Consider the following 16,959-nt stretch of genomic DNA (forward strand, 5'->3'; position numbering starts at 1 on the left):
GCTAGCTAAATAGAAACACCACCATTACAGGAATCCTGCGAGTTCGGTCATTAAAATGTTTTACAGAGACATGTTTTGAGAGACAGTTTCTTCGGTGTTACTGATCCGACATATTCAGTGTGCTATCGATCATGACGAGTGCATGCATGTGAGATTTCAGAAGGATTGCTGACTCACTGCTGACGTCTGTGTGATTTCCTTTAAGAGAAACTGATAAATGATTTATTAACAAGTCGTTATTCATTTAACAATGCACCTTTGATGCTTCTGGCAAATAACTTGTTTCAGAAAAATAATTTAAATATATATTTATAATTAAAAAAAGCAAAAGACAGAGATTTTCACTTTTGTCCTCTTAGTTATTTTATTAACAAGAAAAACCCAAACAGTAAAAAATATACAACATGTGGCACTCGACCAGTTAGCTTTTCTAATATATATTCACGAAGAGAAACGGGTCCTACCCCCCACCGTTAAACCATCGAACCCCCTCGTCACTAACCGTTTGCAAATCCACCTCTGACTCCCTTCGCCCTCCTGAAATGTAAATCATGAACACACGTCTCTGTTGAACACACACAAGACTACAAATACAACTGAACAGAGTGAAAGGCAATCAGAGAATAAGAATATATGTTTTAAATGATTACGTGATCATTTCACACGACACAGAACAACTCGTGAGGAGATGTTAAAGCACATCCCATCATGTTTGATTGACAGCTGATCTCTGTGCAGTGAAGACATGAGCCATAAGCTCTGATGGACACACGGTGAGTTTAAGAAGTACAAGAGCTCCTCGAGTGACTTCAGGCTATTTCAGTTTACAAAACTCAGCTGTTTCACAAAGCCAAACTCCAGCATGTAGCGGCTGAGTGAACGTGGCCTGCACTCTGTGGAGGAGAGTCATGGTTTCAGAGACGATGCTGTAGAAGGACAGAACACCTGCTCTGTGATCCAGGTACACTCCTACTCTGGAGGACGGAGGACCTGAGACGGGAGTTTCGATACTGTTGTAACGAAATGAATAACTGTTTTGGTTACACTCTAAGGACCAAGATTTATCATTGAGTCCAAATAGACTTTCGTCCCCTGCTCTGCTGATATTCTTGTATGCGACTGCTACAAAAACTCTTCCCCCTCTCCGCTCCACCTCCCAGTAACACCGTCCACTCAGACTCTCTCTACTCAGGACCTGAGCATAATAATCAGTGAATCTGTCTGGGTGACTGGAATAAGACTGTTGGTGTCCCATGAATGTTGCTTTTCTGCTCCCCTCAGATAATAACAGCCATGTATTTGCTGTGTTTGGATCCAGAGTGACTTCCTGTGAATATTTTAAGAACCCAGCTCTGGAGGTGGGCTCTGCTGCTGGCAGTAAAACATCCACTTCAGTCGGTGAGACGTGTGTCCACTCCTCTCTCAGGACGTCCTGTAGTTTGTCTCTGACTGCTGACAGGGCCGCCGTCACGTCCTCAAAGTAGCTCAGAGGACGGATGTTGGCGCTGGAGGAGTGTGTAGCTTCACTGAGGGGGGCTGGCAGTGAGGAGGGGTAGCTGAGCAGAAACTGGTTGTGGTCCTCTGTGTGAGACAGCAGCTCCAGCTCAGCGTCTCTCCTCTTCAGCTCAGAGATCTCCTGCTCCAGCTTCTCCTGGAGCTCTCTGACTCGACTCACTTCTCTCTCCTGCTGGGATCTGAGCTGCTGCTTCACATCAGAGCTTCTCTTCTGCACGAGACGGATCAGCTCAGTGAACGTCTTCTCACTGTTCTCCACTGCTTTATCAGTGGAGCCGTTGACGGCCTTCACCTCCCGGTGAAGCAGCTTCACCTCCTTCTCTCCGTCCTGGATCCTCTGCTGGATGTTGAGACGACTCCCCTCCAGCTCTCTCTGCCTCTCAATCCTCTCTGCTGCAGCTGACACCGTGTCGTGGCCTTTGTGTTCGTCCACAGAGCAGAGAGAACAGATACTCTGCTGATCAGTGCGGCAGAACAGCTTCTTAACCTCGTCGTGACGAGAGCAGATGTTCTCCTGGAGCTTCTTGGAGGGCTCCACCAGCTTGTGTTTCTTTAATTGAGCTACGTCATAATGACGCTGGAGGTGTTTCTCACAGTAAGATACGAGACACACGAGGCAGGACTTACAGGCTCTCAGCTTCCTCCCAGTGCAGACATCACAGGCCACATCTCCAGCTCCAGCATAGCAGAGATCAGCAGGAGCAGCTTGGAGTCCAGTCTTCTTCAGCTCCTCCACTAAAGCTGCTAACATGGTGCTTTTCAGCAGGACAGGCCTCAGTGTGAAGCTCTGCCTGCACTGAGGGCAGCTGTGGATTAGCTCTCCATCCCAGTGGTGTTTGATACAGTCCATGCAGTAGCTGTGTCCACAGGGAATAGTGACCGGATCCTTCAGTAGATCCAGACAGATGGAACAAGAGAAGGTTTCCCGGTCCAGCTGAACTCCTCTCTGCGCCATCTCACCTCTCAGTGGCAGCGAGTGTCTGAGTTTCACTTCCTGAGAGCTGAAACTGTGTGAGCTGTGATCTGAACAGGATGTGTGTGTGTGTGTGTGTGTGTGTGTGTGTGTGTGTGTGTGTGTGTGTGTGTGTGTGTGTGTGTGTGTGTGTGTGTGAGCAGTGAATGTGGCCTATCAGCTCTCGTGCTTTACCCACATGTTGGTTACGCCCCTCCTCCTCAGTGTGGATCTGAAGGGGAGGAACCAGGAAGTACAGAGTGGAGCTGGCTGTGTCTGAGAGCAGGAAGAAGAGGGAGGGCTCATCAGACTCTGACTCGTTCCAGGAGGAGGAGCAGACGCTCTGAACTGTTTCCTCATTTACAAACGGAGACTCGCTCACAACCTGCTCTACATTTGAAAACAGTCTTCAGCTGTAAAACATTTGTTTTAAAGTCAGGCTTTTGTAGCACCACAGCTCCCACACTCATGGTGGCAGTGGTGTAAGAAGTACTCAGATATTCTACTGAAGCAAAAAGTAGAAATACTACAGGGTAAAAATACTCTGTTACAAGTAAAGTACAAAAGCATTGCTATCAAAATATACTTATGCATAAAGGCCCTTTTCAGAATCCTATATATATATATTGAGTTACTATAATGATTATTGATGTGTGCTATCACAGTTAGTAAATATAGAGATCATTTGAATACTTGATGTCTTGCTGCTGGATATCTCATCCTATAAATATCTGTCAAAGTGTATTTAATGATTGATTTATATTTTTGAATTATTTACTAATCTATATCTAACTAGTAAAAGCTGTGAAATTAATGCAGTGGATTCAAAGTACAATACTGTTCTTTTAAAATGTAGCGCAGTGGAAGTATATAGCAGTTTACAGGGCCGGCCCTAGACATTTTGGTGCCCTAGGCCAGATTATGATTTGGTGCCCCCCCCTCCAAGCAATACACAATAGAATATATAAAGAATAAATGAAAAATCTCTAGATAGATATTCTCTGAAGCAAAAGTAGAAATACTAGGGGGTAAAAAATACATATACACATACATATATAGAGGAATATTGTTCAAGTTTGTAATACTGTTATCAACATATGAGTGGACAAATATGCTTTATGCTAATGTTTATTATCATTTGAACAATGACAAATATTCTCATGAATATTAAACACAACAACCTGGAACCTCTCTAATACAATAATACAATACAAAGTGTGTGGTGTGGTGTGTGTGGGTGTGTGTGTGTGTGTGGTGTGTGTGTGTGTGTGTGTGTGTGTGTGTGTGTGTGTGTGTGTGTGGTGTGTGTGTGTGTGTGGTGTGTGCGTGTGTGTGTGTGATGGATTGTTGGAGCTATGTGCAACTCAAGGCATATGCTTCGAACGGGAGCTGCCTGGACGCTGCAATCATGTTGCACTATCCGTGCTGACTTTTCGTACAATGTCCCGCTGTCTGGCTTCCTGCATAAAGTCAAGTGCTCTGCGAAATGTCGCTCCTCTGTTTTCATTAAACAGCTCCTTATATCCGTTAGCGCAGCTAGCTAGCACCAGATGCTAGCAACAACAATGCACCACACGTAAGGTCTCTCTCTCGCTCGCTCGGGCCACACATACACACACCCTCCCGGTCCTCCCGATGGCCAGTCGGTGCCTGCCGGTGAGCGTGGAAGTGTGATCTGCCAAAGCGGGCGGCAGGAGCGGGGCTGTCAGCATCAGCTTGTAGATGGTATTTTAAACTCGATGCGCTCTGAAACTACGGGGCGGCCGAGGACAAAAAATACACATGCGTTAATCGCGTTAACATAATTAGAGGCGTTAATTTTTTTTGCGTTAATGCGTTATTAACGCGTTAATTTGACAGCCCTAATTTATATATATGTGTGTCTTTTCCATCCCTAATAAAGTGTGGGGGAAATGGAGACAGTAACACACAACAGTCAGGGTGAAAGTGAACACAAGTTTATTTATTTACACCAAAGAAAATGCCAGGGTGGCAACAATCTACAGTGTGTCTAACAGAGTTTACATAAGTGAGGAGAGGTAGAGTGTACCCCAAACTTACCCAAATCCTCCCCCTCCCACTACACACACATTTAACAATACTAAAAACAAGAAGACAGAATAATGTCCAAATCTCTCAGAGACCACAAAGAGGCTCTGGAGTCAGCAGCAGGTCTGACGGCCCGTCTCCACACAGCGTCGACAGCGTCGAAAGCTCCAATCTGCTCCAATCTGCCCATTCACTTTCAATGGGGTGACGTCACGTAGCCGCGCTTTTTTCGCCGAACTGAATTGTGGGTAGCAGAGCGAGGCGTCTCAGGCGTCTCAGGCGACAGAAGTTGAACAATGTTCAACTTCTGTCGCCTGAGACGCGGAGTAGCCAGCGCCAGCCAATCAAATCCCGTTTCCCAAAATCTGACAGCTGAAGCCGTAGCCAATCCAAACCGCGTCTAAGCTGGGAGAGATATCCCGCCGTTCATTTCTATATTTCAAAAAAAGTCGGAGGAGAAAACTAACTATCGCCGTAGCGAATCTCCCGGTTTGTATGACCAGACCCTCTTCACCTACCGGGATACAAACTGGAGGAACCAGGCATGGAGGGGGGGTGGCAGAGACAGTGGGGGAAACTGGTAGGTTTTCGCCTGTTTGGGGAGTTTATATATATATTGCTCGCATAAAATCCCCGGGGGTTTTTGCTTTGTATGTCGGGGGCGGGAGATTCATGTGATTGGTTGTTGGTCGTGTTGCTTGAATAAAATCCCCAAGCTCCAGACACGCCCAGCTCCAAGCTATTTTTGGAGCTGTAGTGTGGACGCTCCGTGAGAGAGCGAAGGCTTCCTGGATCGCCTCCTTTAATGACCGGCCCTGGCTCCCTTCTTATATGGAAATAAAACACTAATAGAAAAATAGAATGTCTTTGATAATTCACTATAACTAAGTTCTAAATGTGTCCTCTGTTAAGATGTTGAATTAACACCAGAATTGAATAAATTAATACATTATTTCTGACAGCCAGGCCCGGACTGGCCATCGGGAGGACCGGGAGGTTTCCCGATGGCCTGGCCTGCTAAGTGGCCTGCTGGCCTGAGGATTTTTGTTTTTTTTGTACGTATGTATTGTGAACGCAACGCTGAGCAAATGTGGGTCTGACTCTGCCTCACAGAGGGGTGACTGGCTGTCTACATGATGTGGCCTGCCGACATGGCCACGATCATACACTAATGCCCTCGATTGGTCTCTGTCTGTGTGTCATTCAAGCTCGGGAGGGTGTGTATGTGTGGCGCGAGCGAGAGAGAGAAAGTGCGCGCACCGGTTACGTGTATTGTTGTTAGCATCTGGTGCTAGCTAGCTGCGCTAATGGATATAATGAGGTGGAGGAGAGTCCTCTCCAGTCAGACTGAGAGACTGATAACTACAGGTGAGGTAAAGGACTCTCTGAGTGTTTAGATAGTTAACTTAGTCTAAGTTATCTCAGTGGGTCTCAAACGGTTTGGTCACCATGTTATGTAAACACATATTTCCATTTGAAGGGGGAGTGATTAGTAAAATATGCATGAATAATAAAATATGCAAATAACTTGTTGAGAGCTAAAACTAGTCTTTTGCTTCTGCCTCAAAGATGAGCAGGAGGGAGAGGGGGGAGACAGGAGAGGCTGGTTCAGGAGCCCAGACACACTCACAACTATAAATGAACCAAAAACAAATAAATAAAGAAGTTTCAATGTTCTTTCATATTGGATATGGTATGTTATTGGTTATGGCCATGTTCTTATGATTTTATGATTATTTAAATGTATACAGTTCTGTTTCATATGGGTGTAGTCTCTTTTATTTCCCCCTCAAGTGCACCAGATTGATGCATTTAAGTCCAACATTTAAAAAAAAAATCTTACCGGGGGAGCATGCCCCCGGACCCCCCTAGAGGATTTGAGGTCCACCTCCACTTAAAATATGTTAACATGGATAGGTTAGGTTCCTAAATAGATTTGCAATTTTTTTTTTTAAATAGTGACCCATGTCCATATGTTTATTCTGGGGTAGTAGATTTAAACTAGAGGGCTATCACTATGGGCAGCAACGCTGTAAATATTGACAAATAAATCCAGGAAAATGGCAAAAAAGAAAACTGGTAGTGGCCTGGCTGGGTGTATAATTCCCGGCCTGACTTATTGTCCCAGTCCGGCCCTGCTGACAGCAGTATGTGAATTATATCTGTAGCATTATTATAAACTCTACTTGTATCTTATCAGTTCATTAGTTACAAAAATACATTCAACTCTTCTCTGGTTCTGGCAGAAACAGTTCTTTCTGAAATGTTTTGGGACATTTGGAGGTATCCCTTTTAGATGATAATTAGCCTGTTAGCATTAGCCAGACAGCACTGTGTGACTTGTTGAACTGGTTTACCCTGCATGTGTGGGTGCATGCATTCCTTTTAGTGTGTAATAGGCTAAGCCAGACAGAATGAACACTTGTTCCACCACCCTATCTATTCCTTCAGGTGATCTATTACAATATAATAAGGCATATGTATTATTGATACATATTTATTAACTGACTTTTTCCATTTCAGAATGCCACCAGCAACAGAGATTGTCCTGGATTCAGTGTGCAGGATGTGATTGCCATCCAAAAGAGAAAGTGATTGTGAGATGGAATCAGAGGACAGTGACACTGCTATGAGTGAAGAAGAGGCAGAAGAAGATGCCTGTGTACAAGAAAAACCAACAACAATCCGTCCCTCACATACTTATGTATACATAATAACTTGCTTTATATTTTGCTTTTGTTAATTTGTAAATTCAACATGTATATTTTCTACTTTCTTGTTTATTTCTAGTGTTTTCATTTGTATTGTACAATGCCATGTCTTTTGTGCTGCTGCAACACAACAATGTCCCAAATGAGATCAATAAAGTATTATCTTATGTCTTATCTTAACCCAATGGCCGCCCAGTCAGTGATTATGTGGACCTCGAGCCCCAACCAAATAAACACATCAAGCCCTGTGACAGGTAAGAACCAGAGAGAACTATCTGGAAGTATTTTGTGCAGCTCTGCAGCGCCCTGGAGCACATGCACTCACGCAGAGTAATGCACCGTGGGTAGCAGAAATGGCATTTTTTGGGCCGTTTTCCCATTGGGATACCCAGCTAGTGGGACACCATATTAGGTAATGGGATAACCTCGATACTTTGGTGTCCATTGGCAGTGTAAGACACAGGGAGTGGGATGCTGCCATGGTGGATGCGTGTATCGGACCCTAGGTGGCGCCCATAGTCATGGGGGGGGGACAAAGGGGGTGTCCACAGATCAATATGGCATCCCACTTCCCATGTAGGGACGTCCGGGGGGGGGGGCAAGTGGTGTCCACAGATCAATATGGCATCCCACTTCCCATGTAGGGGTGTCCACAGGTCAATATGGCATCCCACTTCCCGTGGGGGGGGTGTCAATACATCAATATGGCATCCCACTTCCCGTGTAGGGGTCATGGGGGGGGCAAGGTGGTGTCCACAGATCAATATGGCATCCCACTTCCCATGTAGGGGTGTCCAGGGGTCTCTATATGGAATTCCACTTCCCGTGGGGGGGGGGGGGGTGTCCATATATCAATATGGCATCCCACTTCCCATGTAGGGGTGTCCACAGATCAATATGGCATCCCACTTCCCATGTAGGGGTGTCCACAGGTCAATATGGAATTCCACTTCCCGTGGGGGGGGGGGGGGTCCATACATCAATATGGCATCCCACTTCCCATGTAGGGGTGTCCACAGATCAATATGGCATCCCACTTCCCATGTAGGGGTGTCCAGGGGTCTATATGGAATTCCACTACCCAAAAGTAGCCTACTTGGGACTTATATGGGAGCCCGCTTACAGAGTAATACACAGGGAGTGGGATAAACCCGCCGTAAGAGCCCCGTTGTCTCGCCCCCCCGACGTTTGTAAAATAGCGGGACCCGCCGGGGTCTCGGGGGTGTGCCCGGGGTTCTGGAAAATACCAAGCCCCGCCCCCCAGCCACCCCCCCCCACGTATGGTCAATTAAACGATATACTACCCATTGGGACCCTGTACCCTCTCCGACCACCAGGGGAGCCCTCGACGTGTCCACAGGTCAATATGGCATCCACTCCCCATGTAGGGGTGTCCACAGATCAATATGGCATCCCACTCCCCGTGTAGGGAGTCATGGGGGGGGGCAAGAGGTGTCCATACATCAATATGCCATCCCACTTCCCATGTAGGGGTGTCACAGGTAAATATGGCATCCCACTCCCATGTAGGGGTGTACACAGATCAATATGGCATCCCACTCCCCATGTAGGGGTTGTCCACAGATCAATATGGCATCCCACTCCCCGTGTAGGAGTCGTGGGGGGGGGGGGGGGGGCAAGGCGGTGGGGCAAGGCGGTGTCCACAGATCAATATTGGCATCCCACTCCCCATGTAGGGAGTCATGGGGGGGGGAAAGAGGTGTCCATACATCAATATGCCATCCCACTTCCCATGTAGGGGTGTCCACAGGTAAATATGGCATCCCACTCCCCATGTAGGGGTGTCCACAGATCAATATGGCATCCCACTCCCCATGTAGGGGTGTCCACAGATCAATATGGCATCCCACTCCCCGGGTAGGGAGTCGTGGGGGGGGGGGGGGGGGGGCAAGGCGGTGTCCACAGATCAATATGGCATCCCACTCCCCATGTAGGGGTGTCCACAGATCAATATGGCATCCCACTCCCCATGTAGGGAGTCATGGGGGGGGCAAGAGGTTGTCCATACATCAATATGCCATCCCACTTCCCATGTAGGGGTGTCCACAGGTAAATATGGCATCCCACTCCCCATGTAGGGGTGTCCACAGATCAATATGGCATCCCACTCCCCATGTAGGGGTGTCCACAGATCAATATGGCATCCCACTCCCCGTGTAGGGAGTCATGGGGGGGGCAAGAGGTGTCCATACATCAATATGCCATCCCACTTCCCATGTAGGGGTGTCCACAGGTAAATATGGCATCCCACTCCCCATGTAGGGGTGTCCACAGATCAATATGGCATCCCACTCCCCATGTCGGGGTGTCCACAGATCAATATGGCATCCCACTCCCCGTGTAGGGAGTCATGGGGGGGGGCAAGGGGTGTCCATACATCAATATGGCCATCCCCCTTCCCGTGTAGGGGTTGTCCACAGATCAATATGGCATCCCACTCCCCGTGTAGGGAGTTGTGGGGGGGGGGGGGGCAAGGCGGTGTCCACAGATCAATATGGCATCCCACTCCCCATGTAGGGGTGTCCACAGATCAATATGGCCATATTAATTTTTTACAGGGGGCCTCTAAATAGGGCCCCAGATCAGCAATCTGAAGTATGTAACACTGTAACCCACCCAGAACTTTTTTTCAATAAAATGTCAAACTTTCTCACATAATGCTGTCTGGAGCTTAGCATCTGACAGGCTTGTGTTGGCAGAGGGGAAGAAAATTAAAGAAATTGAAAAAATGTGGTTGGCGCTGCGAAACTTTGAGAGTGTGTTGTTGCACTTGTGTGGAACCCACTTGCAAAATGTGGGGACCCTGCGACCTTGGACAAGGTCAAAACCGAGGTCAGAGGTCACATTCGCAATGCCGACAGTACCCTCGATGGCGCAAAGGAAGTTCCGAACGCTTTGAGCTTGCTCTCATTAGAACCGGCTCGAAGAGTACATGCAGATTGATGCCTCCGCTGCTCCTAATGTCAAAGGTTTACGGCTTGAAATGTAACAAAGCTCCAAAGGTCACGCTTTCATGCCGTACGGTGCCCTTTACAGCACAAAGGAAGGTCCGACCGCTTTGAGCTTGATGTCATTTTAAACCGTCTCGGAGAGCAGATGCAAATGGTTGCCTCTGTTGCGACTAAATGTCAAAGGTTACTGCTTAAAATGTAACAAAACCTTCCCTTCAGGCCTTTTGAGAAGCTGCAGTGCTCTGTGAGTGTTTAAAGTACTTTGAAAAGGGCTAAAGAGATATTTTTTTCACAGGGGGGCTCTAAATAGGGCCCAGATCAGGAATCTGAAGTATGTAAACTGTAACCCATCCAGAACATTTTTTCAATCAAATGCCATCATGCATTACCGCCATTGACGTCTGACTGCCCTAATTCTGCCCCCTGAGGTCCTAGAGACTCACGGAGGGTACCATTGGATGCGGAATAATTAAAGGTGGGGAATAGCCATTGAGCCCGAACCGATCAGACGTTGTTATCAAAAGATACGACTTAGTAGCACTTTTGGACAAATGAGCTTTTCATTGGAATAATATTGATATAAAATCAAGCATTTGAGTGACGCAATTGATATTCACAGCAAATGTTCCCCGCTATATGTAGTACACTGGTGTATAATTTCAGGGATCCAGCTGCTACCGTTCGCTCCTATAAGATATTTTTAATTAAAAAAACGTGAAATCCTAAAAGAGATATAAATAGATAATTTTTTCACAGGGCCCAAAAAGGGCCTAAATAGGGCCCAGATCAGGGATCTGAAGTATGGGAACCCTAGAACACCCAGAACTTTTTTTCAATAAAATGTCAAACTTTCTCACAAAATCCTGATTTACTCGTAGAGTCAGACAGGGTTTTGCTGGAGAAGAATGAGCAAATTGAAAAAAATTCAAAAAATGTGCTTGGCGCTCGGAGCCTTTGAGAGTGTGTTGTTGCACTTGTGTGGAACCTGCTTGCAAAATGTGGGGACCCTGCGACCGTGTACACAGTGCTAAGAGCCATTTCATTTTATTCCCCTCCCCCACCACAAGGCTGGCAGATTCTAAGCAGTGCAGTTGCAGTGATATCAGCGTTGCTCATTGGTGCGGATGGTCGCGAGTTCAAATCCATGCTATGGCATGCGTGCAACATTTTTATATTTAGTCAAGAGATAATTATATGTGGAAAGTTGTCTTCTCAGACTCTCCATATTTGAAGTTGATTATTGTATAGTTAGTGTTATAGTATTTTAGGGTAGTTAGTATAATAGGTTTATTCATTTTGTAACTATTAAATGTAAAATACACGTTTTTCACATGCTGGCAGTACTTCCATTCGCTTCGTCTTGCAAGGTCTGTAGATGTGATTTGATGTGTCGTTTATACATTTTGATGGCGGAAAAGATATGAAAATGTCCCGTTGATATATATACTGAGAAATATATCCATATATATAAGACTTTTTTCCCTGTAATCTCTAAGTGGCCCTGTGTTGTACTGAGATAAGTGTTTGTCTTTGCTCTCGGGGACCCGGGTACGATTCCCGCCTGAGACCTTTTAATGGCAATGTGAAAATTATTTAAAATTAGTTGAATTGAGAGAGGGATACTTTTAAAATAATTATTATAGGTTTAGTTATTATGGAATTATTAAATATAAAACAATTGTGTTGAATTAAGAGAGGGATAATGGGTTACATTATAATTTATGTCAGGGTGAACAGTGAATGTGTGAAATACTAATATTATGCTAACCGCTAGTCGCTAAGCTAACGGCAGCCATTTCAATGTATTTTTCCATTGAAAATGCTAACCGCTAGCAGCAAAGCTAGCATCACAGCCACTGGTCCGTTTGCGGATACTTTGCACACGTTTTTCACACGCTAGAAGTCTGGGAGTACTTCGGTTAGCTTCGTCTTGATCTGTAGATGTCATTCGATGCATCGTTTGTCCAATTTGATGGTGTAAAAGACTACTGTCTGCACGAAATCGGAAACCGGAAGTCGGTTTTTGAAAGGACTCAGAAGAAAAACGGCTGCCTCACTTCATGGAGGAATGTCTCCCCGCTCCATGTGCACTCTGGCCCCGGTACATGTGTTGCCTGGAGACCCCCCAGTATGGTTCTTCAAAAACTTTAAGTTTTTGAACTGGTCTCTGGAGGAATGTGAGGAAAGTGGAGTTGTCAGGGGACTCTACCCGCATATGAGGCACTATTTTCGGATACATTTCATCCATTTTCACCCCTTCCTCTGGTTCTTCCAAAAGTTAACATGCTTTTTATGACTCTGGAGGAATGTAAGGGGAGTTGTCAGGGGACTCTACCCGCATATGAGGCACTATTTTCGGATACATTTCATCCATTTTCACCCCTTCCTCTGGTTCTTCCAAAAGTTAACATACTTTTTCCGACTCTGGAGGAATGTAAGGGGAGTTGTCAGGGACTCTACCCGCCTTACGGGACACTATTTTCGGATACTTTTTTTCCATTTTCACCCCTGTTCTATGGATCTCAAAAAAAGTTAACTCAGACTTTATTAAATTATTTTTTTATATATGACTTATTTTTTAAATATAGTGGGGATAGTGTAATTAACTAGTACCAGGTACTGGGAGGGAATGACTTTGATTGCAGATATAGCAATATTTTAATTTAAAAAAAAGTGCACCACAATATATATAGTATAATATATTATAATATATATTATAATAATTCTATTTTGACTACCAGTTTCGGGTGGGTTTCGAACCCGGGACCGAACACCAGTGCTTATCTCAATGCCCCACAAGTGGCGCTGAGAGCTTATGGAGAATAAGTGTGCTTTATAGATTCGTCAATTTTCATTTCATTTCAAACCTTTATTTATCCAGATTGGTCCCATTGAGATCATAGATCTCTTTTTCAAGGGAGACCTGCAGCATATAGGTTCCACATGAAACATAAAACAATAAGGACATTATACATTATATTTACAGGATACATAGTTATAGACATTTACAAGTGCCCATTGTATCAGCAAGCATTTCATTTATCCTAGCTTTAAAAACATGCAGAGGAATGAGATTGCTCAGTTTCAATTCTTGCTGAAGATTGTTCCAAGCAAGTGGAGCTGCGTACATAAAAGCTGTCTTACCTAAGACAGTCCTTGCTCTTGGCACATCTAACAAGACTACATCATGTGACCTCAGACAATAGCTGCAGGACTTGTTTCTGAAAAAGAAACCTAGCCTAACCCTCAGTTTTTTAAGCAGGTTATTGACATGAAGTTTAAAAGAGAGACAATCATCAAGCCAGATACCAAGGTATTTGTAACAGGCAACAACTTCAAGTTTTGTTCCTTGCGTAGTTACAATATCTAAAACAGGCTCTGGTGTCTTTTTAGCTTTAGAAAAGAGCATTACCTTGGTTTTATCCACATTTAAAAGAAGCTTTAATTCAGAGAGCTGAGTCTGAATAGTGTTAAAAACAGCTTGTAATTTAACAACAGCCTCTTTAATGGAGGGACCTGCACAGTACATCACGGTATCATCCGCATAGAAATGTAAAGTAGCTTCATCCACATTTTCACCTAAACTGTTGATATATATGGAGAATAAAAGTGGTCCTAAAACAGAACCTTGAGGAACACCATTAGTAATGTTTAACCACTCAGAAGACAGCCCATCAAAGTGAACACATTGGGACCTTTCAGAGAGGTAGTTCACAAACCACCCACTGCAAGGCTGGATATGCCAATACTGGTTAGCCTCTGCTTCAAAATGTGATGATCGACGGTGTCAAACGCTTTGGAAAGGTCAATAAATAGAGCTGCACAACTCTGCTTATTATCTAAAATACTCGCCACATCATTCAACACTTTCATTGTTGCAGTGATGGTGCTGTGTTGCTTTCTGAAACCTGACTGATGTTTAGACAGGATATTATTTGTACATAAAAACTCCTTTACCTGTTCACTCACTAGGCGTACGAGCACCTTCGCCAGAACTGATAATTTAGAGATTGGCCTATAGTTATTTAAAATAGTTGCCTCCCCTCCTTTTAGCAAAGGCAGGACATAAGCTGACTTCCATATTTTTGGAATTGCATTTGTGCTGAGGGAGAGGTTAAAAAGAGAAGTAAGAGGAAGAGCAGTACAATCTGCAGCTATCTTTAAAAAGAAAGGTTCTACGTTGTCCGGGCCAGCCGGTTTCTTAGGATCTAGCTTGGTTAAAGCTTCACGAACAACATCAACAGTAAAAGGAGTAAAACTGAAAGGGTTTTCCAGACCACGTTGTTCAGAGTCACGGATTGGGGTGTTCACAGAAGCAGAGTTAGAAACCGAATCAAACAGAGAACCGCAGGACACAAAATGCTCATTAAAGCAATTTAGCATAGTGGCCCTGTCCGATATAGAGCCAGATGCTGTGGTGAGGCACGGAGGTATCTCATTACGGATCTCACTGGTGGATATCGATTTTATGGCTTTCAAAAATTTCCTAGGATTATTTAGGTTTTCTGTGGTAACTGACAAATAGTACTTCGACTTAGCACTTTTGACATGTGCCATGGTCTGCTCAACTCAATGTCAATTCCAAAATGCTCTATCAACATGCACATTTCTGAATTTCCAAGCATTAATTTCAACACTGCACGTCCTCATCTTCCATCAAGGAAGCAACAGCAGGGCCCAGGAGTTTGAGCCAGCTAACTTTTCAAGCATTGTTTTTTTTTTTTTTACCACTTTAAATTATTTAAAGTTTGATTTTCAAAAAGCTGACTTTTCAAAATGGAACAGATCACTTTTGAGTGTTCAGTGTTTAAGTCAGCAGGATGATCATCTGACTTTACAGGTCATAGAGGAGATGGTCATGTGACCTTGACCTCTTTACTCCTTAGCTGTTTTATGTAAGACTTTTTGTAATGGATCATCTGCGTGGAGATCAAGACTATGTAGGGGAATTGAACCAATAACACCAATAACACCAAACACATGGCAAAGCATCTGAACAATACTTTCACCACACTTGGGATAATAAGGAGCTGCGCAGACATAATGCACCACTGTATGAAGTGCTTTATAATCAGTTACTTTAACAATATGTCAGCATGTAGATTCATATGGAACAATCGGTATATTACAATTGTTCAAAATACAACACAGCTTCCATATAGGCAACACAACATATCGTAGTAAATGAGATGCAGCTTCAATGGAGTGAAACACGTGTATGTTATATGTTGTCGTTGTCACATGAATTCCCCTAAATGTGCCTCGGTCTAAAAGTGAAAATAAAAGAGAAGTCATTTAGGGCAGGGTGGAGGCTAGCTGCCAGATTATTCAAGGTATGATCAGCCTCTCTCTGACTAACAATGAGTTAGCATTCATATATCTGGGATATATTTCCTGGTACGAAGTGTTCTTTCAAAGTGTTTATCATCTGATCTCAGGTGAGAATAAACAAGTAGAACAAGAAGGAGGACAGTTTCAAGGCAAGGCAAGTTTATTTATAAAGCACCTTTCAACACAAGGCAATTCAAAGTGCTTTACAAAAAGGAAAGACATTAAGAAAATGGCATTTAAAAACAGTCATTAAAAAGCAAAGATAAAAAATAAACATTAAAAGACAAAATACATGAATAAAAGTGACAGTGCAGAGTAAGATGTGAATAGTTCAATTAAAAGCAGCGGCAAAAAGAAAAGTCTTCAGGCTGGATTTGAAAGTAGTCAGAGTTGCAGCGGACCTGCAGGTTTCTGGGAGTTTGTTCCAGATATTTGGAGCATAACAACTGAACGCTGCTTCTCCATATCACAGGCGGGGGTTGTCATTACAAGACATATCTTGTAATAATAAATATCTTTTAAATTCAAATCAATACAACTTTATTTACATATTATCTTTTGCATCTCTATTGTCTTAAATAGACCCCTCTTCTGTTGAACTTCCTGACGTTTTTCTTTCTTTGGTTTCACTGTCAAAGAAGAACAAAGTCTTTTGTGATTTGTGTATAGACTACAACCACTACTTGTTTAGCTGGCAAAACTGACGTTATTTTGCCGCTAAACTGCACGATATAAAACGGTGGTCTTCAAAGCGGATTTAATCCTCAATCACAATAATAATATTCAAAGTAATACTGGGCAAGTAATGGGCAAAATTTACCGTTGATTGATGCGCCATGTCAGCGGACTGGTAGCGACACGAACCGTTAGCCCCGCAGTGTCCAGTCACCCGAGCCTCGTCCTTCTGATAGCTCCGCCCCTTCGCTCCAACCCCCCTCCCTCCTCCCCCCACATATACAGGTGAAAATTACTTTTGCGACACATTTATCGCAAGAAGTGTAGCAAAAGTCAAGACCGCAGATTCGTCGATTTATACTGCCACGGAGCAGATTCGTCAAGTTGTAATGACTGATTTGAGAGGTTGTAATAAATAAATAAAGTTGCAGTTGTAATGGAAAATATATTTTAAAAATATGTATTTTTCTGCAAGTGAACATTTCATCTCTAAATTCATTTTTTTCTACAAGCTACAAAACTTTTTTTTTTCTTCTGTGACTTCAAATTTGGTTCACAGTTACGTGGATATTTTTTACAAGTGTACATTTGGTTCACAGTTACGTGGATATTTTATACAAGTGTACATTTGGTTCACAGTTACGTGGATATTTTATACAAGTGTAAATGTATGCACACAAGCTCAGATTTTTTTTCTGCAAGTGCTCACATCAGGTTTTCACGCTCTCGCATTTTGCACCATATCTACCTTCAT

At 43.9% G+C, this 16,959-nt stretch overlaps 1 protein-coding gene across 1 annotated transcript; it reads right to left on the minus strand.

Annotated features, from left to right (window-relative positions):
- Window positions 1-354: 354 nt before the first annotated feature.
- LOC117440506 (tripartite motif-containing protein 16-like) lies at window positions 355-2,566 on the minus strand. Its single transcript, XM_034076744.2, has one exon. The coding sequence runs from the start codon at window positions 2,468-2,470 to the stop codon at window positions 815-817; it is 1,656 nt and encodes a 551-aa protein (XP_033932635.1). The 5' UTR covers window positions 2,471-2,566; the 3' UTR covers window positions 355-814.
- Window positions 2,567-16,959: the final 14,393 nt, after the last annotated feature.

Source organism: Pseudochaenichthys georgianus, unplaced genomic scaffold (genome assembly GCF_902827115.2).
Source record: "Pseudochaenichthys georgianus unplaced genomic scaffold, fPseGeo1.2 scaffold_1007_arrow_ctg1, whole genome shotgun sequence".
Classification (NCBI taxonomy): Eukaryota; Metazoa; Chordata; class Actinopteri; order Perciformes; family Channichthyidae; genus Pseudochaenichthys; species Pseudochaenichthys georgianus.